Source organism: Xyrauchen texanus, chromosome 20 (genome assembly GCF_025860055.1).
Source record: "Xyrauchen texanus isolate HMW12.3.18 chromosome 20, RBS_HiC_50CHRs, whole genome shotgun sequence".
Lineage (NCBI taxonomy): Eukaryota > Metazoa > Chordata > Actinopteri > Cypriniformes > Catostomidae > Xyrauchen > Xyrauchen texanus.
The window spans coordinates 5,996,265-6,022,552 of NC_068295.1; the positions used below are offsets into that span (position 1 = coordinate 5,996,265).

The 26,288-nt window shown below is 38.3% G+C and overlaps 2 protein-coding genes across 2 annotated transcripts in view; both read left to right on the forward strand.

Annotated features, from left to right (window-relative positions):
- The window catches only part of LOC127660454 (AN1-type zinc finger protein 3-like), a 583,207-nt gene that overhangs the window by 216,128 nt on the left and 340,791 nt on the right, over window positions 1-26,288 (forward strand). The window lies entirely within an intron of this gene.
- The window catches only part of LOC127660453 (MAM domain-containing glycosylphosphatidylinositol anchor protein 1-like), a 245,028-nt gene that overhangs the window by 144,466 nt on the left and 74,274 nt on the right, over window positions 1-26,288 (forward strand). Inside the window, exons 7-11 of the mRNA XM_052150695.1 lie at window positions 2,169-2,438; window positions 5,758-6,087; window positions 9,299-9,595; window positions 19,229-19,495; window positions 20,501-20,646. Of these exons, the coding sequence (XP_052006655.1) occupies window positions 2,169-2,438; window positions 5,758-6,087; window positions 9,299-9,595; window positions 19,229-19,495; window positions 20,501-20,646 (1,310 nt within the window). The remainder of the gene's footprint in view (window positions 1-2,168; window positions 2,439-5,757; window positions 6,088-9,298; window positions 9,596-19,228; window positions 19,496-20,500; window positions 20,647-26,288) is intronic.

Genomic DNA, 26,288 nt, shown 5'->3' on the forward strand with positions numbered 1-26,288 from the left:
GCAAAACAGGAATGTCAGTGTTCTGCCATGGCCAGCAAAGAGCCCAGATCTTAATCCCATTGAGCACGTCTGGGACCTGTTGGATTGGAGGGTGAGGGCTAGGGCCATTCCATATTTAGATCTTGTTTTGGGGTTGAAATATGACCTTGACATGAGAAACTACATTGCACATTATTGCATTTGTTTATGTTATATGGTTTCCATTCATGCTGTTGGAAAGATTTCTAAAATGCAAATACTGTAAAAAATATATGAATATATAGACATACCCAAAGAATAATAATAATACACCCACCGTCACGAGTTTGAATCAAGGGTGTGCTAAGTTACTTGAGCCAGGTCTCCTGAGCAACCAAATTGGCCCGGTTGCTGATAGAGTCATATGGGGTATCCTCCTTGTGGTCGCTATAATGTGGTTCTTGCTCTCAGTGGGGTGCGTGGTGAGTTGTGCGTTGACGCCGAGGAGAATAGCATGAAACCTCCACACGCGCTGTCTCCACGGTAACGCGCTCAACAAGCCACATGATAAGATACTCAGATTAACGGTCTCAGACGCAGAGGCAACTTTGTCCTCCGCCACACGCCACCACGAGGATTTAGACCGCATTGGGAATTGGGCATTCCAATTAGGGGAGAAAAAGCGGATAGAAAATTCAAAATAAATAAACAATAATGAGACACCTTTAGAAAGAGTATTAGATGAACAGGATGTGCACTGTAATAATCACCTACTTTATAAGACAAATTAGGCAAAGGACACTGTATTATTATTTTTTTTTTAATGTGCTAGTCTGAGTGTGAAATTAATTTGTGGTCTAATTATTATTTGTTTGGTCGTTTATAGATAAAATGCAGCATCTGCAGTAATTTTCATTAAATATATTTTGTTAAGTGAATACGTCATGTCAAACAGACAAACATCAACAGCATTATGTATAAAGTTATCTAATAACGTTTCTTAGAGCCACTTGCTGTGTAGCTTTTTGATTTTGAGGTGAAAAATTTGAGGTGAAAATGTTGATTTTGAGGTGAAATGTGACCTGGGTATTTTTACGTGAGGTTTAATAATATGTTCATGCTAATGGTAATGTCTAGGGTTCAAGGGGTCTTGTCTTTCAAGCTCAGCAAGTGCAGGGTGGACAAAGTAGCCTACAGCACACATTGACTCTGAAACAAGAAATCAGTAAAGTAGTTACTGTATGGAGTCTGTTATAGGACTACAGTTTTGTGTCATGCTGAGAATCACTATCAGCTCTATCTCTATCTTTTGATAATTCTTAGCTTAAGTGTTTTATGGTTTAGTTGCACAGACTGTATTCTGTTTATTGCGCTGAATATTTTGTATGTTGTTTATTAATATTGCCAGCTGGATTGTTTTGCTTTATATGTTTTATATTTTACTGTACAGCACTTTGGTGAAACTCTGTTTCTTTTAAATGTGCTTTAGAAATTAATCTTGACTTGACTTCTACACCCACAAGCAAGGAAGAGGTAATTTTTCATTAAAATGTTGTTTTCGATTGATTATAATATCGATCCTCTTGTTCCATTGTTCGTGTTGAAGCAAGACAACCTGCACTCCTTGTACATCCAGCACTGTCTTTCCTAACAGTGTGCTCTTTAGAAATGTTAAGAGGAGAATTAGCATTTTCAAGCCGTGGGATCCCTTAGGAATTTCCAATGGGTGTTTTAAATAGTGGTTTGTGATTTACAATATGAGTAAAATAAGGTCTACAACACAGTTCTGTTACACACAGTCATACCTCAAATGTCAATTCTGGGGCTGCTGTGTGTTTAAAAAAAGTATGTTGCTAAATATGGACTACAACTACCACAAGGATGTTGGTTTACGTGCTTGATGAATCAGACAACATTTGTAGTCATTATATAGCAACTTGCTTGCACCTTTTTATAAGATTTTAAAGCATGCTACAGCTTTAAAATTCATGTTTAAATTATGACTTTGTGTAATTTTAGTTGTAGAACAAAACATGTTATCCACAGACTACTACTTATTTTGCTCCAAAATCGAAAACAACAAAATATCTATAGAAAATTTCAGCGGGAGCATATGTGTCCCAATACTCGTTAATCTAGACATAAACAACCACCAGGATGTCCACCAGCCATGAATGATGGCATTTTCTTTTCATATCATTCATTCCCAGCACCTCCTGCTCTGAAGCTGTCTGTGAATGAGACCTATGTGGTGGACCCAAGCCAAGACGTCACGCTCTCCTGCGAAGTAACGGCAGGGTTTCCCACACCTACGGTGACCTGGTCGCGGTACCCTGGGTCTCTCCCGCGGCGGTCTGTGATTCGAGGTGGGTCCCTCACTTTGTGGTCCGTCACTCCTGAAGATGCTGGCGTCTACAACTGTACCGCCATCAACAATGTCGGGAACCTCGCGAGAAGAACCGTCAACCTCATTGTGAGAAGTAAGTGCGGTTGTTCATACCTGTGTGGATATGTATGCAATCTTTTCTTTCTTAAGAAAAAGTACACCCCAAAAGGAACATTCTGTCATTATTTGCTCATCCTCATGTCATTCCTAGCCCCTTTTTCTTTTCTTTCTGTGGAACACCAGAAGGGAAGTTTTGAAAGATTTTAAGACAACTCTTCTCTATACAGAGACAGTCCATAGTGACTGTGTTTGTCAAGCTCCAAAACGGAACACAATTCTTGTTGTATCTGAAGCAATACAATAGTTGAAATAAAAATAACACATTTTATTTGTATTGCACCTTTTCATAAATCAAGTGCAGCTCAAAGGGCTTCACAGATCAGAAATTAAAAGTCAAAGAAAGTGACTGCATTAAAATAAATACAAGTTTTTAAGAAAATTAGAAACAACTAAATTTAATTACAAAATATATTAAATTATATGACCTTGTTTCCACCTGTTATTAAGATCCGATCACATGTGGTCATGTGAAACACATCGCTGTTTACACCTGGTCACTTAAATGTGTCACCTGTGACCACTTGTGTTTGGATTTGGAGGGGTCTCTGTTTCATGACGTCATCCATCAATCACAGTCAGTGTGTTACTGCATGATAATACAGCGCAACAAAGTCAGAATAGACAAAGAATGCGTGAAAAAAAAAACTGTGGACTTTTTCTCTTAGATGTGGTTGAAATATAATCTAAGAAAAAGCTTAACATGTCAAGCAGAATGATCTGTTATTTTAGTGGATTACCTGCATTAAAGGAGCTTCAGGTGTTCGGTTTTTATATCGGACACACTGAACAAGATCCGTGAAGTTCTCGTGATTGTGTTTGTATCCACTAAAATGTTCCAATCAGATAGTTATTTATTTTTAAAACCACTCGTAACCGGCAAAGTTTAAACTCTTGTTTTAGCACAGCGATTGATTGACAGCTGAGGGATGGCACTTCGCTGCTGCCGGGATGCATACAGGACAGATTGGCATATACTCTTTAAATGCGATCTGGTCACATGCGTTTTTGACCACATTCCTATGTGGTTTTTACGATCCGATCCCAAAACATTTCAGACCACGTTTAGACCTGTATTTAAGGCTGACCACATGTGATCTGATCACCTGAAACGCATCTTAAAACCAGGTGGAAATGGGGTCTATGAAATTTGGTATTTTCTGAGGGTGAGAAAATAATGTCAGAAATGACATTTTTAGCCAAACTATTCTTTTAAAGCCAACATTTCTTTACCACAAGTGGCACCAAATGGAATTGCAATCTGTTTGTTTGAGCATCCCAGATGGACCAGATATAATGACTTCGGCTCATGGTGTGAGTTTAGACCAGTATTACCTGTTGTCTGAGCAGTGGAAGATGGAGGAAGTGTTTGCAAAAAGTCATTATTTGTGCAATCCTGTTTTGTGTGACTTATGGCACAGCAAATGACACACTTCACCTTTAATTGTTTTAAATAATGTTTAATGTTTTGCATTTCAAGCTATCAGTTTCAATATTACACATTACTGTTATTTGATTGACATGCATTTGAATGAGTTATGACTTCCTGTCTGTCTCGCACTTAGCAAAATTGCAGAGCCAGATTTCTTCATATGTATGCGCGGGAGTGCGTGTTTATGTGGCGTGAGCGCGAGTTAGCGGTTGAACTGTAATTAGCTCTCTTGGCAACCTGCAATCATGCTAAACTCCTCAAGCTGTGAGAGTGATTCAGGAATGGCTGCCATAACGTCCGCTGCTCATCAGGCCCCTGAGCTATTCTTAGTCTCTTTAATCATTTTTATTTAATCCAATTAATTTGAGAGGAATTGAGATAATTAGCAGAAGAAGCTTCTTATTTCAGAGTGTGCAGGGTGCGCGCTTTATGCTTCTCTGTTGATGGTAATGTGCTCACTTTGTGTCAAACAAACACACACATACACACACACAAACACACACAGGTGCCACGGATGCATGAGTGCAACCAATCATGCAGGTAGATGAGCCGTCTGTCGAAATGCGCGTTCTGAACATATGGCGCTAAACTTTCTGTCCCCACCTGCAGGGTCGTTTTTCATACTGTCAGAGAATAAACATGCAGCTAAGCTGTTATAGTTATGAATTGTGCTTCAGCGCTAACAAATTACAGCAGTAGGGCTGTGGGTGGGTTATGGATGCTCTAAGCACTTTCAGCTGCGCATTTGATATTGCTTTGGAGCCCATTATTTGCATCTTAAAAAGAGTTTACGATTAAGTCATCTATCCTTCATATAAATTGTGATTTTTTTTTTTCTTTTCTCATGATAACATCCAGTTTTCACAGTAGGGCAGATCTTTGAGAGAATTGGTGGGTCTGACAGACGACACTGTAATAAAGATACATATTAACATTCATCAAGCTTTCTGGTTAGGGTTTGTTCCAAACCTCAAACTGTATTAAACACTGCCATTAATTCAGCACGAACTGCTTAACATACAGACATCATTTGAAATTAGTTTTATAGATAATGTCAGCTATCCAGTATCAGTTTTTGTAAACTTTATACTCCATACAAAATGTAAGAATAATGTTTTAAAAATCTCACTGAGCATATTTACATGAATGTTCTTTCACTGATTACAATATGCTTAATAAGTCAACGTGTGTGTTATTTGTTTGTTTGTTTCCCGTGATTGTAATTCCGGTATTAATATATTTATGCCACCTCTGTGTGCAAATAGTCTGTATGCACATTTTCATTAAAAACCTTATTGTATAAAGTTTCAGATGCTCCGTTTTTTTTATTTATTATTGATTTGAAATATGTTCCTTGATCGTAATATTGACCAACCATTTTTTTGATTTCGGTGTTCCCCCATTCAAGTAGATAGGAGCTGCATCGGCATGACTGGAAATAGCCTCTTGAGATCCTTCCAAAGATGGCCGACAGTGGACTGACTTGCTAGAAAGAATTTGGTATGATTGGCAGTGAATAAAGCAAGAAGTGCTGTCAGAGTTGCCTGAGAATAATTAAAAACTGAAACCGCATGATTCACTCTTTCTCTCGCTGAAGCTGAGACTTTCATGCGTTTTCTGCCGTTTCAATCGTGATCCAATAATCGTAACATGTATCACAATACGTATCATATAGTGAAGTGTTTGCCTATTCTCAGCCTTAATAGCAATTACTATTTTTTTTCTTGCATTTATTTGCACACTGACTTATGATTGGTCTTTTCTTTCTTGCATCTTGTTCCATTTATAGCTGCCTTTTCACAGTTGTATTTCAAACCTCTTTTTCACCTTGATTCTCATGTCTTCTTTTCACTCTCTCAATCAGCCATGAAGAACTTAACATTCCAGATCACCCCGGACTCCAACAAAGACAGCGAGAGTATACAGATGGGTCGAGACCTCAAACTGTCCTGCCATGTTGACGCCCAGCCTCAGGATAAGGTGAACTACACTTGGTACAAGAATGGAGCTGTCATCTACCCCACCGACACCCTGATTGTGCTCCGCAGCGACCCAGACATGCCACCTGGTACCAGCAGCCTTGAAATCGTGGACATGAAGTTCAGAGATCAGGCCACGTACAGCTGCGTCGCAAACTTTCCAGGGAGCAGCATTCCTGAAATGCGTGTAGACGTCAACATCACGCAGAGCAGCGGTGAGAAAGAGAGAATGTGTTCATTTTACTAATGACTAGGCCTAAGAGCAATTAAAGTGATAGTTTACTAAAAAAAAATATTTTGGCATTATTAACCCCCATTTTTTTCCAAACCTGCATGACTTTTATCTATCTATCTATCTATCTATCTATCTATCTATCTATCTATCTATCTATCTATCTATCTATCTATCTATCTATCTATCTATCTATCTATCTATCTATCTATCTATCTATCTATCTATCTATCTATCCTTCTCTAACTCTATCTATCTATCTGTCTATCTGTCTGTCTTTTGTCATCTATCTATCTATCTATCTATCTGTCTGTCTGTCTGTCTATCTGTCTATCTGTCTGTCTGTCTGTCTAATTTTTTCCAAGACTTTGTCAAGCCCAACATAACAATTTGTTCAAAACAAGCCTATAGAAACAAAATAGACTATGATCCTTGTATTGAAATATTAATACTAAATAAAGCCTAAATAACAGTCAGACTTCAAGGCTTTTTCATCTTTCAGACAAGGCTTGGTCAAGCCAACATTCAAAGTTTGTCTTGTCAAACTTAACTTTTTTAGTTTAGATTTATTCTCAACCATTGTGAATTATGCTGGAGTCAGAGCTCCCCATTGAAATGTTCAAAGCTTTTCGATATCATATGTTGTTTGTGATACTGATAGGCTCTAGAGCTATCAGTAGAGTTAAATTAATCTGCAGAGGTCTGTGTACCTTGTGGGTAAACTGATAATGTGGGAATGGTCATTCTATTGGGGTGATGGTGGCAAGCTTGACGCCATTCTGCATTTAAGCCCTCTCTGATCTTCCCTCTCTTATCTCAGTAGGAAGCTATTTTTTTATGAGGTCCTCTTCTCTTTCATTTGAGATGTTTCGACCTTCTCTGGAATTGCTGGCTGTTTCTGAATACATTGCCTAACACGATCAGTAAATTATCCAATAATCTTTATCTCTCATTCCGTTTGAAGTCTGTCCGTATTCAGCAGTCATTATTTGAAGCTTTTCACCGTGATTTATGTTTATAAAACAATAAGACTCACTAAGAAGCATTGCATTAAAGTAATGTGCCTGTACAAACCTGTAATATGATAAAAGACACCATTACTGAATAAATAGTTAAATGTATTACTATTAATAATTGGAATTAAGAATGAATCTGCCAAGTAATACTGTATAGTTCATTAGCCTAATTGTTGGATGTTTACGGTCCCAATCAATGTTTCAACTTGGTGTTTTAATATGAAATTTTAATATGAAATTATGAAATTAGTTTTATGCACTCTGCATTATTGATGGTATATTTTAACTAGAAAAGGAAAATGTGTCAAGAAATACTTTGATATTGGCTTGACAAAGCCTTGGCTGAAAGTTAAAAAATGTTGTGTAGTTTAAAAGCGACATCGGCATTTTGTACTACTGTATAAAATAAATACAGCATTATGAGTAAGAGATACAGTGCATTCAGAATGTATTCAGACCTAACTTAGTACTTAGTTGAAGCACCTTTGGCGGCGATTACATCCTCAAGTCTTTTTGGGTATGATGCGACATGCTTTGCACACCTGGCTTTGGAGATTTTCTGCCATTTTTTTAGATTTTCTCTCAAGCTCTGTCTGGTTGGATGGGGACCATCATTGGACAGCCATTTTCAAGTCTCTCCAGAGATGTTCACTTGGGTTTAAGTCTGGGCTCTGGCTGGGCCACTCAAGGACATTCACAGAGTTGTTCCTAAGTCACTCTTGCATTGTGTTGTCTGTGTGCTTAGGGTCTTCATCCTGTTGAAAGATGAACCTTCAGCCCAGTCTGAGGTCCTGAGTGCTCTGGACCAGGTTTTCATTAAAGATATCTCTGTATTTTGCTGTGTTCAGCTTTCCTTCAACCCTGACCAGTCCCCCAGTCCCTGCTGCTGAAAAACACCCCCATAGCATCATGCTACAATCACCATGGGATGGTTTTGCGGAGGTGATTAGTGGAGCCAGGCTTCCTTCAGACATGTTGTTTGGAATTGAGGACAAACAGTTCAGTCTTCATTTCATCAGACCAGATAATCTTGCTTCTCACAGTCTGAGAGTTCTTTAGGTGTTTTTTTATGTGTCTCGCACTGAGGAGAGGTTTCCGTCTGACCACTCTGCCATAAAGCCAAGATCGGTGGAGTGCTGCAGTGATGGTTGTCCTTCTGCAAGTATTTCCCATCTCCACAAATGATCTCAGAGCTCAACCAGAGTGATCACCGGGTTCTTGGTCACCTCTCTTACCAAGGCCCTTCTCCCCCAATTGCTCAGTTTTGAGGAGCAGACAGCACTAGGAAGAGTCCTAGTTGTTCCAAACTTTTTCCATTTAGGAATTATGAAGGCCACTGTGCTCTTGAGAACCTTCAATTCAGCCGATTTTTGTTTTTGTTTTTTTTGTAGCCTTCTCCAGATCTGTGCTTCAACACAATCATGTCTCTGAAATCTGCAGGCAGTTCCTTTGACCTCATGGCTTGGTTTTTTCTCTGAAATGCATTTTCCGCTATGAGACCTTATATAGACAGGTGTGTGTGTGTGCCTTGCCAAATCATGCCCAGTCAATTACATTTGTCACAGGTGGACTCCAATCAAAGTGTAAAAACATCTCAAAGTTGATCCAGAGGAATGGGATGCACTTCAGCTAAATTACGAGTCATACCAAAGGGTCTGAATATTCATTGTGATATTCAGTATTTTCATTTAAATAAATTGTCAGTTATCAAAAATCTGAATTTTTGCTTTGTCATTATGGAGTGTGAAGTGTAGATTGATGTGAAAAAATAAACAACAACAACAACAAAAGGGGTCTGAATACTTTCTGAATACACTGTATATGGTACTGTATGTGTGAATGTGTATACAAAATGTATAGATTTATTAATACAGTGAATGAATACAGAATGCATGTATTATATTATAAATCATGTTAAATGTAAAATGTGCACAAAATACAAACCTACAATAACAGTTTGAGTAACTAGTGATCTCGTAATTGTCCATAGAGCTATTTACAAAGCTCAATGGTTAGAGTTTTATCTTATATTTATTAGTTGTCTATTGATTGAATATTTATTGTTCTACATGATAGCTAATGTTCAATATAATTTATAATTATTTATTGTAGTCACCCAGACAAAATATTCCTCCCCTTACGAATCCCTCACTGTTTTTATCTCTTGTTCTTTTTCAGTCATTCCCCCTGTTCTGAGTTTGCCAGTTGGAGGGGGTGTGGTTAATGCCAGTGAGGGCGGTACTGCAGATCTTGTGTGTTTGGTGGAGGGTAAGCCCCGCCCACCCATTCTCTGGTCTCGTGCCAACAAGGACCTTCCCATGCCATCAGGGGATTGGGTGGTGGAGACTCGTGACGGACGTTTGCGACTGACTAATGTGACGCGGGAAATGATGGGAGCGTATCGCTGTCAAACTGCACCTTACAATGGCCTAAACATCAAACGTAGACAGACACAAGTGCAACTCAATGTGGAATGTAAGTGTTTTGGTGATCAAACTAATAAACTTTGTGTTGTGCAGGTTTACTTAGAAAACCAATCGGATGGATGCAAAAACACTTTTGGCTTGGACGGCCCCTTAATGCTGCATGGGTGGGCGGGGGGAGGGGAGGGGTCACAATCAACTGGGAGAAGGATATGGTGGAGCGAGAGCTGCAATTCAAAAGAGAGAGGGAGATGCACAAAGCTCTTCTGTGTGTGTGTCTTTATGTTAATACATAGCTTGCTGAAAAGCAGTGCATGTTTCTGATTTGTGAATACACTGACAAGTGTTTATTATATGTCTGACATGGATTGTTCACCCGGTCCCTGCTTCCTCTTTTCCCACATTGAGAAAATGATTTACCACCGCTGCACATTCTAATATGATTATAATCTTTACTGTAATGCAGTCCAGTAACTGAGGATAGATTGAGTCTATGAGACAACAGACAAATCATCACAAAGCGACACAAATTTTCCATTAAGACCCAAAGGAACATTATCAATGATTTTGATTCTGCTATTTTTAGACTAAACCTTTCGAGGTCAGCTAAAGTGTTAAAGCGTTGCGAGTTTTCATAATGCATTTTGATGCCTGCGTGGAGTGTGTTTTGTAAGTACTAAACAAAAAGGCCTTGAATTCATTAGTGCGATAGCAGCGCAGGCCACACAAAAAACAGGATAACCCTGAACCACTCAATACGCATCAACCATTTTCACACAAGCCATTAGCAGAGCAAAGCACTCCATGGTTTCATAATGGAATCTGTGTGTTTATTGTGTTTCTTCAAAATGCATCATGTGATTACTGGACGATGCTGTCTATTTCAAGTCTATTCATTGCGGAGATGTATCTGGCCCAAAGTTGGGTTTTGTGGTGCTGTAGAACAATGGAAAAAAGCTTAGGGCTGGTAACCGAATGGTTGGTGGTTTGAGCCCCTCAATGAGCAAGCCAGACATCATTATCACAATTTGCAAGACATTTAAAGGTGATGTGTGCATTTATTTTTTATCTTATCCCACCTTATTATTCAAAGACAGCTACTGATAAGCCATTCATAGGTTGATTCAAAAACATCACTCTCTTTGTTTGAGCATCCTGACCCACTTGATACAGCAACATTGGCTCAACCAGTGGCGTGAGTTTGGGGCCATGGTTATCTGTATTCTTGACCAATGGCGGATGGGGGAGTGCTCGGGAAACCTGTTTGGAAAACCTTTTTGGAAAACCATACTGAGCACACTGTGAATTTGGTGACAGTAGGTTGAAAGTTTTATTGCTGAAATTTGCCTGTGTTTACTGAAATTGGAATCACTTCCCCCTGCGGCCAAATCTGAAAGTGTTGTTACAATTATGGACGTGCTTGAGCTCTAGTTTCCAAAGAGTGGTGTCAAAAGTTAGTTATGTTTTTTATTGTAAATGATGTAATACCATCAACAGGAATGCATATTTTGTTAACTCTGCCCCCTAACCCAAACCCATACTTTAAACCTAACTTTAAAGCAATAATGCAACATGCGAATCAAGCTCTGGCTTTAGTCACTTTGGATAAATGCATCTGCTAATTAATTACATTACTTGCTATGCAAGGAAACCCATTTAGAAATCTCTTTCAATTGTTTTTGCTGATCAAATGCTGCTAAGTTATCATATAGTGTTTGACAGAGTTTGTTCCAGTATGTCTCTTTCCATCTGGAAGACATGACTTAGGTAAACGAGTTTGTCCCAGGTGAGTGGAGCATGTCATTGTTCCCTTATTTTAACGCCCTGTGATCAATTATGATAAATGACAACAACAGCTAGGTGATTTATACTGTTATTACACAGTGCAGACAATGATCAAACAGCCCAGATAATCAGATGCAAAGTATATACTACAAATAATGGTTTTCTTAATCATTACGTCTGTCTTGATTCCCAGTATGTAATATCTAAATAATATATCTAATAATATATCTTGAAGTATGAATATTTTTCCTATCCCATTGGCAAATTATTCACTTTCTTGTTTTGGAAGGAAGGTTTAACTGTGAGATTTAATATTGAACAATCTAGCTTGTCAAGTAAATCATCCATCCATCGTCAACCGCTTATCCTGTGTACAGGGTCGCGGGGGGCTGGAGCCTATCCCAGCTAACGTTGGGCGAAAGGCGGGGGACACCCTGGACAGGTCGCCAGTCAAGTAAATCATATTTAATATAATTATTGGCAGTGCAAATGTACAATATGTTAAGATCTATTATTTAAATTGCATCATATCTATATATTATGGTGGTATTTGTTGTATTGCATTTAAGATATCCTGATGTAAAGAAAAAGTAATTGTATAACAGGTTTATTACTGTGATGGAGTAAAAACAGATACAAATAAATACTGTATTACATAAGAGTCTAATGAGAACCACCATTGAAAGGGGATTTATAAATAAAAGATAAGGGAAAAAAACATCTTTATTATAGGATGTTTAGATATTTTACTTACAAATGAGAGAAATACTCATTTAAAACATGATAATGTGTAAATGCACTTTGACATGCAATACAAGTGATATAATATTTACCGACATATGTAACACAGAGCACGGTGTGAACAAATTGAAGAGTTCTCAGAGACGATTTATGACCTGAGAAATCCCCTGAAAGCTGTATTGCTGTGAAAAGAGTGATAGCTTCATTAAGAGCTCATATGAACAGGCAAGCTATCAGCCTCTCTCCCACACTTCCAGTCTGTCCTCACATCCTCAATCCCTTTGTTCCTGTCCTTCATCAATACTTCTGCTGTAACAACCCTGACTAATGCAGAGTATTGCAGGATAGAGGCAGTTTAGAGCCCACCGCTGTGCTCCGTCCCACCATGGGTCTGATTTATGAGCCAGGTGGCTCTGCCTGTCTCTCTGGAGATGTAGACAGAGGGGACACTGTCTCACATCCTAGCCTTCCTCAGCAGAGAGACAGACAGCATCTGCTTGAAAATGAACAAACTGAAACACATTCTGGGCATTGTGAGGCTAGCTGGGGGATTCTCACAAAACCTGTCAAGATCATATCTGGGTTATATTTCAACCCATAATCAAAAGAAATGCTTTCACACATACAGCCTTTTCCAAAACAAACAAACAAAAAAAACAATTGTTTAGAGGCCAAGTGTGAACAGGACCCGTTGGGAAATATCGGTCAATCAGCTATGGCAATATACCAGAATGAGAGGTTGTAACATTACCAGAAAGTTTAGTTATAATCCGATGTGTGAATAAAGCCGTAACATTACAATGTGGGTATGTATGAGGTCAGGATGCATTGTTATAAGAAGTCTGCTTTGGGCCATTCATAAAGTTCTGACGGATATGATGCAATTGCTCTGCGCCGTATGACTCAGAATGAAAATAAATGTCATCAAATTGGACAGATACTGTCCAATTTAAAGGGGTCATGACATACTCATTTTCTATATAATTTTATTATCTTTCCTGATGTTAAATTTTAATATTAGTAAAGTTTTTTTTACACCAGAACAGTCATAATTTAGTCATATATAATAATTTTCCACCCTGTCTCTGGCCCTCTGTCTAAAACGCTTGGTTTTAAGCTGCCTGGCCCTTTAAGACTTCAGTGTAAACACCCACTGTTGTGATTGGCTAACATCATGCAGCCCTTCCAACACAGCCATATTTGAAACTCAATTATAAGAAAATTAATAAACTCCACACAACATTATAAAACTACGTTTCACGGTTATAGGGTTAGCTGCAACCAAATATGAAAATCCTCTTATACTTTACTTACCTTTAAGCCATCCCCGATGACTGTTCTTTTTCAGCAGAACTGAAGTGAAGATTTTTATAAGCATATTTTAGCTCTTTTGTCCATACAATGCAAGTAAATGGGTGCATCAAGCTGCTGGCTGTTTGATGGCCCAAAAGGCATATTTGGGCAGCATAAAAGTAATTCACACGACTCCAGTCGATCAATAAATATAAATTCTAATTTCATAATTCTAAGTGTATTAACTAGCTTCCTGCCAGAGGTCGATGCATCAGTGATGTAAGCCGAAAGGCTCGGCCATGACACACAATTCTTCAAATGTAGCCCTTGTTTGTAAAAAGTGCTTTACCCACAGAATGTCATTAAATGGTTCCTCACAATCCACCAGAACTATTTTGAGCATGGGCACTCCCAGGTATATGGAGGCTGACGGCGAATCGAAATAGTCATGTCAGACCTTGTTATGAGAGCTATTGCACTTATTCTGCAATGTGTCCTGGCAGCATTCAATAACATAATGTAAAATTGCTTTATTACATCAAATACAACTCTTCCGAAGCAAAGAGGTTGTTCAGCTGTTCCATGACAAAAATCTCACCCTCAAAATAATGTGCATATACAGTTCATGGAAGCGTGGAATGTTTTGCATTTTCTTTAGTCGAATTTTCAGAAATAAGCATTACAAATCCAAAGCATTTTGATGGAAACCCAGCAACTGTATGGACAAAAAGAGCTGAAATGTGCTTATAAAATCTTCACTTTGGTTCTGCTAAAGAAGGAAAGTTATATACATCTGGAATGGCTTAAAAGTTCGTAAATCATGAGAGAATTTTCATTTTTAGTTGATCAAAGCCTTTAACACCTAATTTACACCCAACACATTTCATCTGAATATATCAAACTGTTCACTACAGTCATGACATGTGAAACATTCATGAAAGGAATTGGTTACTTCCGTTTTTTTGACCAAAAATCCAATTTGAACTGCCCCATCTTTCAATAACAGTTCTTTTGCAAAGCCTGAATCATATTGTGATTGGTTCACAAGCAGTCCACAATGATATGAGCCGAAAAAACATACAATCCATGTTGAAATCTTTCAAACGTATCCATGGGGATGTTGTGTGCTTCAACAGGCCAAAGAAGAGATGCTGGTTTTCACCAAAGCGACATCTCACACGTTCACATTTGTTTACACACAGGACTACATGTGTTTCTGCCAGTCATTGGCAGCAGCAGAATGAGATGCGTTTTTAAAAGTTGCCCTTGTAATACTCTTAAAACGCAGTGCACATTGCCGGTATTGTGCAGAAACTCATCATTTCAATCAATGATGTCCGTCTAGTGCAGGGGTTGGCATCCCATGGCACGTGTGCTAGCATTGGCACGGAGAGGGGTAATCACTGGCACACCAGCAATGGCGAGAGAGGAGTAGACTATTTTATTCATATGAAATTATGGCTTGTGATGCGCGAATGGCTTGCACGTGCAGCATGAGTGTTGTCATATTTTGATAGTGTTTAGTCTCCCATTCATCTGATGAAAACACACTGCATGATAATGAGGATTACATCAAGATGTAGACTGGAATGCAGGTGTGAAAAACGTCTTATAAATAAAATAGCATGCTCCTCTCTCGCTGTTGCTTGTGTGCGAAAAATAAACTATTAAATAAGAAAAATTTGGAATTTGTATTGGGGTCATTGTTGGCACAGCCATTGACCAGGAAAATAAAATATTGCACTCCATATTAAAAAGGTTGCCAACCTCTGGTCTAGTGCATGTTTACAAAAGACCAACAATTAAAAATAGCACAGATGAGTGCAAAAAAACGGTCCGGGATGCCTTCAAAACAGCACAACAGCAAGACAGCAATCAGCAAGATGAAAAAGAACGGGGGTGTCCTTTTTAGAGTTATAACTTGACATTGCGTCTTTTAAAACCGTTGCGAGAAGCATGATGATGACAAAGCCATGCACATTTATGTAAAAAAACATTTAAATCCAGATAGGCACATGTAGGTGTCCTGTATAAGTCCCCTTTAGATGAATCTCACATGATAGGCCCATTCGCATTTACAATGCATATAAATGCGAACGCCACTTTTGTGTCTGAAGCAGCTTTCTCGTAATAAACTGCTTAATGGTGTCCATGTGCATGAGCTTTTATAATTTAACATACATTCAATCTCCACAGAAGTTCCCGCTGTGTAAAGTTATCATCTACAGTTCTATATTGTTAAACCAATGTGTTCAAAAAACGCACCCCTGGTTGGGATCCTCCAACAAACCGAACAATGTTTTGATAGCACCACAGCACCACAGATCCACAGTGTTTTCACTTTTGGGGGAATCTACCTACGAATGGCTTACTTTACTTATACTCTTCTCTGCATATTAATGTCTGATAGAAAAAAACATATTTTTACATAATAAATACACATCTCACCTTTAAATTAATTGGCCTATAACAGAACTCTTTTATGCAAAGTCTGCTCTTTGCAACGTCACATTTATCAGTGTTGTTCAGTCCAGTGTTTGAAGGCCATGCAGTCTTGGCTACAGAGATGTGTCCTCTCACATGAGACGGGTGATTATGGTTTGTTTATGGGAACTGTTGTGTTGTGAAATTAAAAGGGTCTGCTGAAACCTTCATTAAGGGAATAGATGGCAGGAAATAACCTCTTCCTGTTGCCTGACTTTAGATAAACATTTGTCACAAACTGTGGTGAAATGCAAAGCTGACGATCACCATGTCACATCAGGAAAATTATTATTCACGGCACATTTTGTTATGCATTTCACAACCTCACTCTTCTTTCTGTCTTGTCTATCTCTGTCTTACTCTCGCTTTCATCAGAATGTGTTATACATCATATGTGTATATGTTTAAAATGTATTTGGATAGCTTAGACATTTGCATCTGTTTTAAGGATTTCATATGGATTTTAGGTTAAAATATATTAGGTGAGATGTGTATTTTCAGTGCTGATTATGGTGTTAATTCCTGATTAACAACTATTAACAATTGCTGATTACATTTTACTCAGAAATACATCTTATCAAGGAGGAAAAATAGTTGTGAGTGCTATTTCATGTTAACTTTAAGTCTATACAATACCTAACTTTAAAGTACATACTGTACGTGCTGTTATGTGTCTATGATAATTATTTTTGGAGAGGTGGATCTGCGAATATTGCAGAAGCTAATAAGTTTTTTTTTAATTATATGTCATTTATTTAAGTTCATAGGATTTATTACATTCTGATGCTTTGTGTTGGTTTCAGCACATTATAGTAATGCATTGTTGATGTAAGCCTGAGTTCTTGAGATGCTAATTTGCCATCATGTCAGTTCATACATGCAGGGTGTCTAACCAGACCCCGGTAGGCTGCAATTAGTCACTAGCACTAGCACACTGTATAGATTGAATCCGAGCAATTAGCTTAGACAACGTGGACCCTTCTTATTGATTTAGGCAGGAACTTGTAATCTGTCATGTGAAGGTTGTTGGCATGTGCGATGGATTCATGCAATGTGTTCTAAGTGGTTTAGTGTGGTTTATTTGAGGCTTCAGTTCCAGTAAAATCTCAAGAGTAGGCAGTTCAATTACTGTTCTTTCCCTTAAATTGATTTTTGTCCTGTTTGTGAAGAAAAAAAAAATTATTTGTGTATGCCCTTTAAAGAAATAGGAGGATTTTACCAACACTGTCTGAGGCGAAAGTCTTTAAATTGTAATAGATCACTTGTAAGATCACTTGCACTCAGACTCTGTAACATCATACGTTTGTTGTAATTTAAGGATGTGTTTCTATAAAAGGGTATAATACACTTTCAGAAATTTGCTCTGGTGAAGCTCAGACACTTAAGTGGCAAGACATTTAACAGGATGCATAACACGATAGAAACTAACAAGGATAAAGAGCTAAAGCAAAGTCCCTTTAAGGCAAGTCAGAATGCTCGGCAGCCTACGGGCAGCTATTTTCTAGAGATGGAAGTGCAGATCCTATCTATTTGAATAGAAAAAGACAGAAATCTCCAAAATGGTTTGTCAAGATTTTGATCAAATAAAATGTTTAATCGCCAACAAAATCTGACAGCAATCACATAATTGATTGTTCTTCTTTAGTTCAGATCATGCAGAAAAAAAACAATATTTTATTAGGTTGGTCTAGCTAATGAACATGTGCATTCTTGAGTAAACTGACAGCTGATGTTGCTATCAAAAAGGTGACTGGCTTCTTTAACTTCAAGGCTAGACTTCCATTACAAGAGACGCTATATTTAGCGCTAAGATTTCTCCAATTAATAATTATACCAGAGGTACACTGATATATCTGTTTTACCTGTTAATCACTGCCGATAGTTGTTTTTTGAAGCTATCGGTTATCGGCTAAAATCTATGCCGATTGTTGACAATAATTTTGGTTTAAAATCCCTCCATTTTCCTCTGTGGCTAGCACTTGACGGTCCTACATTAAGAACGGCTTGACTCTACAATATAACAGCGGTCTCTAGAGGTGAAATAAAACAATCACTGACACATCATGGGGATTTGTTGTATATAAATCTTTCATTATTGACAATATTCATCCATATTTTTTATCCTCACTTCAATGCATATTTTGTTATTTTGATTAGATAAATCAAGGGTTCTAAACTGAAGCAAGGACATGCAAAGAATAATGCAAATTTCCGTATAGAAATGTGCCCGACAGCACATACATCGTGTCTCCAACTTTCTTGTGAATAATAATAAAAACCTCATCTGGTGATATATACAATCCTTAATCTGGTGAATATAGGCTATAGAAGCTTAATTTGGTAAATACTTAAATATAGAGTCAAGTCTCTGTCATTTCAAAATAAAAGTCCTAAAATAAGTGTGTATTCCAGGCTTGTTTATAGTTAAAATCCTAGTTATGCATTTTTCCTGGTTATTATTGGGATTTTGGTTGCAAAATATACTGCATTTTTAATTTGGTTTGTTTCGGTTATGAAAGACTAAGAATTATTATTATTATTATTTTTCTTTTACATTCTAATAATTGGTTATCTGCCTATTGCCCTATTCCACCACCTTAGTTAATGGTATCGGCAAGATCCACTATTGGTCGACCTCTAATACCAGTAACCCGTCTCACTCCAAACAGACTCATTGCTCCATGAAGGATTGAAAGTAAGCTTATTTGAGGGTCGGTGTGAACTTGAAGTTAAGTTTGATATTACTATTTTGAAGTGTTGAAATCATTGTTCTAATTTCTGTAATTTTATCAAACATAATGGATTGTTGAAGGTTGAGACTTACCAACTAATACAACAAAACATCACAGAATTTATGAAACCCATTGTAAATGCTTATTTTTGTTATCGCTGTTGCTTTTGAACTAAAATGATATCACTTGCTGGAGGATGATGTCATTGAGGAACTGGCTTTTTTAGTTAAAAGGATATTACAGGCTGGAAAGTGATATTGAGGATGTAGGAATTTGACATGTTTTGTTTGAAACATGTAGATTAGAGATAGAAAAAAACTGATGAAACATGAGTAATATTTCTTTATTTATCGAGAACACTGCAATATCCCTTTAAACCAAAGTATTGATATTGATCGTTTGTTCACGTAATTGTGATACGTTGATCAAATAAAGTGAATTCATATGATTTCAATCCTAAAAAATTCTGAGTTTAGTATTTTAATCTATATGTTAAGACATATACAGTATAATGGTGACATGAAAATGTACTACATTAGTAGGAATTACCCTGTACACAAATACAAATTGTACCAATAACATCAAAATAGAAACAGAAGTGTTAAACAGAGAAATACCAGGGTAAAATATGTAATCTCTCTCCATTACAGACCCTCCTGTTGTGGATCCAGTTTTGATGGACGTTCGTTCTCCAACCTTCCAAATGGTCAACCTGCGCTGTGTGGTTCTGAAGTCCAATCCAAACCGAATAGCCAGTGCCCGCTGGTACTGCAATGGCATGCCCATCCGAACCCCACCGGTGGACCCACAAAGTGTTCCTCAGCTCCGGTTCAAACTGGACCCAAATAATAATGGCACTTATGAGTGCAGAGTTAGTAATGGAGTTGGTACATCAACCTGCACCTTCAATGTTTCTGGTGAGATTTAGGATTCTGAAGAAACAGTTTAAACCAGCCTAAGATGATTTTTTTGGTCTTAGCTTGTTTACATTAGTCTATCTGGTCCAATATGGTGTTCAGTTGGTTTAGCTTGTTTGCCATCTGGTCTCCAAAAACCCTTAAAAAAACAGCAAATCAGACCATCATGACCAGGCTTGGAGACCAGAGAAGACCAGCAAACCAAAGATCTGTTTTTGAGTTTGGGAACTCTTCAGCTTTTTCTACATTATCACCTTGGCCCAACTAGGAACCCTGTAAACCCCTGGTAAACCCAGTCTTAGCTGGTTTGCTGGTCTCAGCTGGTCTTCTAGTCTGGTCATGGCTGGTCTGTTTGCTGGCTTGGGCTACTTCTCAAGCTTGTAGACCAACCAGATGAGTAACAGCTTGGCTGATAACCAGGCTAGGACACCAGCTTAAACTAGATAAGAGTTGCAGACATGCCAGATTTGCTAGCTGCTAAAGTTGATGATGTTGAAACTGCCAAGACAGACATAGCGTGACACTATACACTACATTTCTAGAGGGCCAGGTGTTTCTCCTGTCTCTGTTGGGACAAAATGCCTGCTGTCTTGCAGTCTTGTAAGTTTTTTCTTCTGAGTAGGGTCTTATCTTAAGATTTCCCACTACAGCATGAAAGCGGTGCTAATTCTAACAGCTAGCTCTATCTTGACACTTTAATATGACTATTCCTATAACTTGTAACTCTTTTGAAAATAGAAAAAAGTGATTTGATTGTTCTGATTCTAAAAAAACAAGGCTAAAAGCAAATAATACAATGCAGCCAACCATGCAATTGTGTATCGCTTGGATTGAAAAATAAATAGTGGTTGCAACTTGGCGAACAATGTCAAATCTGGGTCGTAAGACAGAACCAGTTAAGAACTACTGCTCTAGAATTTAGTTTCACAATAAAATACTAGTCGTTTATAATTTATGAGTATTTGACTATAATTTCTCATGCTCTGTTTTGGTTTGTTTGTGTAGCTCAGCCATTTAATGCAGAATTTTACTACGACACGCCAAATCCCATTCGCACCTTGAAGAACAATTATTCCTACATCTTACAGTGGACACAGAGAGAGCCCAGTGCTGTGGACAAAATCATCGGCTACTGGATCAACATCAAACAGGTAAAGCAAACACACACAAACACTGGACCCTAGATATTTTCTTTCTTTCTTAGAATAAGTGTGTTTGTAATAAGAATCAGGGGAATAGTGTGGTCTGTGTTGGGAGCAGACAGCGGATCGATCACTGCTTGTACTGCATTAACAAGACTCGCAGAACCCCACATGCCCCAACACAAGAATACATACACACACACAAATATCGTGGTTGGTTCTGTATTTTTATTCCTTGTGGAAAAACAAGGTCATACCAGCCTAGGGTGGTCAACCTGGTCCACAACCTATTGAGGCAGCATTGTAAGGGGCTGTTCACACAGAACATATATTTTTTTGTCCTCAATGTTTTGAATAATTTTTCTATGTAAACGTGTGCTAGATGGACATCTTTGACCAACCTCCGTCTAAAAGATCTTAAAATGTCTCAAGACACCTGCGTTCTGCTCTACCCATGTCGTTGTGTTTAGCTGCTAGGACATGTTTGTTGTGAACAGCACCTTTTTCTGTTTAAACATGCACTAGATGGATGTCTTTGACCGTTTGGGCAGTGTCTGGCTGTTTTTCAGTATCTAGCGCAGAAGCACAACGTTTTTTAGAGGCCTGTTAAAAACTCTTAAACTGTTAAAACTGTGCAACAAGTTCAGTGAAACATCTAATCAAGATGACGGATGAAGCGAGAGAAATGTGTATTATAAAAATGATTTATTCAAAAAAATAAATGGTCTTTTCTATATGGACTATTTCGATCTAATTTAAAATAGACTATTTTATTATTCTATCTACTTGGTTTTTAAAAAAGAGCCATTTTCACATTTCGATGAAATAAAATTATTCAAAACTACAGTTATTCCTATTCAAACTTATTCAAACAAGGCTGGGTAGGCACCTGGCATGACAAATTCACAGGGATACCCTGGACACCCTGTGTAACAGTTTAAGGCTAAAAAAAAAAATCTGATCACCCTTCTCAAAAAACAAACACCTGCTAAACATCTCTAGACATCCCTGGCGGCAACAGGTCGGCGCACACCGCTGGTACATCGACGCTCCCTTGCCGCAGAAACAATGCATGCTTTGTGACTCTTCATCAGATTTTTGATTCCAACGTCCTAATCATCTATTCATAGAATCCTGGCCCTAAGGGAGGGGAGGGGGCAGGAATGGAAGAACATCGATGAATTATGGAAAGAGGCAGGAATCAAAGCAAACGGGGTGGGGGAGATTAGCCACTTGTCTTTGTGTGCATGAATAGCTAATCTAGCCCTCTTTAAAACCTTACCGTAAGTAAGTGTCTGCAGGGACCTTTGAATTAACGTCCTGACTGCAAATGTACAGACGCATTAACTTTTATGTGCGTGTGTGTGTGTGTGTGTGGTAGAGAGGAATTATGGATGGGTTTTGGTGTAGACTCAGTGGAGTATATGTGCATATTTGATCAGAGTAGAATAACAATGAATGCCTGTGTGTGAATAGTGGCTTCATTAATATAGTTCTTTCTGTGTGTGTAGAGTATTTGTGCATACCCATATGGTCAAGACTGAGTGTGTTTACATGTAAGTCTGTGTTTGAATTTGTCAGAGGTGTGAATAGGCTGTGCTGCTTTGCTGTGGTAATGTTGATAAATGTTTTATAGATGTTGCTCTGAGAAATGCCAACAAGAAATGGGAGAGAGTCTTAGAGAGAGAGATGGAGGGTAATGAGCTGAAGCAGTGCCATTGTTTCTCAAAAAAAAGAGACTGTTCAATGCAGAGTTTTACAGTCTAACTTTATAAACTTATTTCATTACTCAACTACCATATGGACCATAACAAGATATACACTAGAGAATAGAGAGCAAATGAGTTGCCTAACAAGTAGACACAGTCATACACATAGGCCATGTACACTTTGCGACGTTCTGGGTGTGACGGCCTTATTTAAAGGGTGTCACTTGGGCATGAGTCGTATTAATTCCTTTTACTGGGGTTTTACAATCTTTTTTTTCTTTCAATTGTTTTTGTCCTTGTAAAAATTTACTTTTTGTGTTCCATGGAAGAAAGAAAATCAAATGGTAGTAAATGATGACATAATTTCCTGTTTTGGGTGAACTATCCCTTTAAATGTACTCTATCTCTCCCTTTACTTGCACCTCTACCACACTTTTGTTTAACAGGTGCTTGTATTTCCTTTGAACATTTCAGAAGATAAGTTCTCTACTCTCTAAAATAAGTGTTGTGTTTTCAGAGTTGGTAGGAAACACGAGCCTAATTTCTGAAGCTGCACACTTGTTAATCGGTGCGGAAAACTCTGGTCTCTCTAGAATATATAACGCTGACAGTGTAGATGAGAAAACTTTCATTACAGATCATTATTTTGGGCTCATTTTTCACACTTGTTTTTTCCCATCAAGCTCATGCAAACAAGCTGAACTCTATATTCAGACACATTGTTCTGAATTTGCAAACAAATAAGAAACCTGGATTCATCTTTTAAATATACGCAGTGCCATATGTTACGTGGTCACTGGAGACAAGTGCAGCTGTGTAGATCAGAACTCTCTCCATCAATGACAGACCTCAGATCAGTGGGGTGAATCACGGCAGGAGAGAGAGATAGACATTGAGAGAGAGAGAGAGAGAGAGAGAGAGAGAGAGAGAGAGAGAGCTGGAGGGCATTTACACATCTTTATTGTAGGGATGCTCAGTAGACCAGTGCTACGGTAGTATCGCGATACTAAAGCTTCAAAGTACTAGTTAATAGAATAGTTGTATGAGCGGTTGTAAATATTATTTGACCTAAAACCTCGATTTAAATCAGACCTATGTCTGCAATAACATTAAAATGTAGTCTTTTCGAGTGGTGTCCCCTTCACACAGTGCGCTTTAAGAGTGCAAAATGCTGTTTAGAATTTGCCCCTTACATGGTAATGTTTATTTTTCAATGAATGGTTTTCCCATGCTTCAAACACACACTTCTGAATCCCAGCGTGTTAATATGGCAGTCATGTCTCCTAAATGATAATATGGATTTAAGTCAACTTCGTAGAGTTAGAAGCTTTTTAAACAACACAATTCATGGAATTATTTTGGGTTTTGGCTGATGAGACTGGGAAAACCCATCTGCTGTGAATGCCTACAGAGATATCAAGCCAAAAGGGAAACACTAGCTTCTTATTAAACATCTTCAGACACATCCCACTTCCTCAGCAAAATACACATGAGTTAGTGCCACTTCATTTAACCTAAATGCTTTATCTTTACATTTACAGATTTACCGTTTCTCTGAAAAACAGTGCACTCGTTTAATTTATTTTACAGTTACATATGCATGGTGGCGGTAACTTCGCTAAGTATGCACTTATGATTAGATCACATCCCTAAGCCGTGCAATCAAACCTGTGTGTGCAATCTGCATTCACTCTGCTGTAGTGGTTATAATAATGAAACAGATGCTCAAAACTGTCGTTACCAACATTCAAATAATCAGAGATAATAGAATACAGGTTTAAAGACATTGCTGTTTGAATTGACTGTTTTGATGCGGCGAAGAATTATATATATTTTTATACATCAAACGAAAGAATGTATAAGGTAACAAGTTAGTACATTTGAGCCTTTTGCCTGTTCATCCATCAGTTATTTTCTCCAGTTCCGGAGCAACAAGTGGAATTTCTTGGACCCACCTTTGCTATGACAAACTGTGTTAAGAATTAACACACTATGGTATCGTGTTACTACTTGGTATCATGATACTTTAGCTGTTAGAGTATCTTAAGATGTGATAATGGTACTTTATTGATTCATACCTGCAGGGGAAATCCTGCAGTGAGAGGCACACAGTTCACAGCCCTCTGCTCTCACACCTCACACACCTGTAATAAGAAGAGAGGGTGATATCTTACAGCTGTGTGCATATATGTGTGTCTATGTGTGTGTGTTTAGTACATAAAGCCACATGTGGAGTGCAATAACCGTTAAAGCTCTTCTATTCTCCTCGTTCCACATTCATTACTTATTCATGTCTGCAGTGTATATACCATATTCATGTAGACCAGAGTTTGGGGGCTTTCACACTGGCAGCTTAGTCTGTAACAAAGCACGATTCGCATCAAAAATGTGTAATATGAAAGCTCTTTTGCGGCCCAGGGATCAGGCCATTGTACTGATCCCGAGACTACCTGAAGGAGGTGGTCTGAGCTCCGTTGCAATGGAACTGTGGCATGGTTTGCATGAGTGAGAAAGCAACCTGTACTCGGGTCCACACTTGTTCGGGAAGTAAAATAACTTGTGCATGCTTTTTGACAATTTAAGTACGACGACATCATCAGTTGCACAAAAATACACACTCACATGCACCATGAGTGGCAGGGATGCAAATGCATTGCTCGTCACCAGATGTCTACTTTTGCCACCATTTGTGAGCATGAGATAAAGCTGTCTTTTCAAGGACATGAATACTGTATATGCTGAATTATGGCATGTGACGCACAGAGGCGCAAGTGCTGTTATGCAAGAGCATAATGACAACAAATTATTAAAAACATACAAATATAGCAACCCGCATTGTGTTCTCAATCATATGCACGTTTGTGATGAATCAAGATGATGATGGAAAAGCACTGGTGTAGACAAAATCTGAAATTGTCTGAAACTAGACCAGCGCTAGTAGGAACAATCACACTCAGATTTGGACCGCAGCAAGGGTGCCCAGTATGAAAACCACCCTAGAGTCAAAACCAGAAGCTACAAGATTCAGACTAATACCAGACCCCCCAAAAACCTTGGCCCAGACCAATACCAGACTGCTTAAGACTCAGACCAATACCATAACCCCTAAGACACCAGCCCAGACCAATACCAGACTTCTTAAGTCAAGTGTTTTTCATTTGTATAGCGCTTTTCACAAAACACATTGTTTTAAAGCAGCTTTACAGAAAAAGTATTCTGTAACAGAAAATGATGGTGTAATATCTGTAATGTCTTAAAGTACCCATTGAGCTGTTTAAGTGAAAAACGTGATTACAAATCATGCTTTAAAAATTATTTGTCTTTAGTGCCCCAGTGAGCAAGCCAAATGTGACTGTGATAAGGAACCCAAAACTCTATAAAATGTTGGTTATGGGGGAAAGAAAACCATGTGAGAAACCAGGCACAGCTGGGGGAGCCAGTTTTCCTCTGACTATACAGCATGAATGTATTACACATAGATAACTAATATTGGTATTATAAGTCATGTATAAATTGAGTAAACTGAGTAGATGTTGGTGGGCAATGTTTAAAACTAAGGGATAATGATTGAACTGTAAGGTGAATTATTAAGTGTCTTTGAAGTCCATCCTGAATTGACCGTGAAAGTGCACGTAGATGCAGTGTCCTTTTTGTTTTGCTGGTGAAGGCTATAGTTGGCATTAATTTATTGTTTATGTATTCCATTTTAAGAGAGTTTAGCACATCCTAAAATCAAGGTGAAGCAAGCAGAGGTCAATGAGGTGTGCTTCATTGTCCAGCTGGAAGCATGTGGCAGTTCATTTCTGGTGAAGTCCATCCTAAGTCTGAGATGCAGGCAGTGGCCAGTGAAGTATCCCTTGTTGTACTGTTGGAGTTGACAGTTGTTCATCCTTGATCATATTAGGCAATAGATTGAAGTGATGCAGTCAGTGATTATTTGGT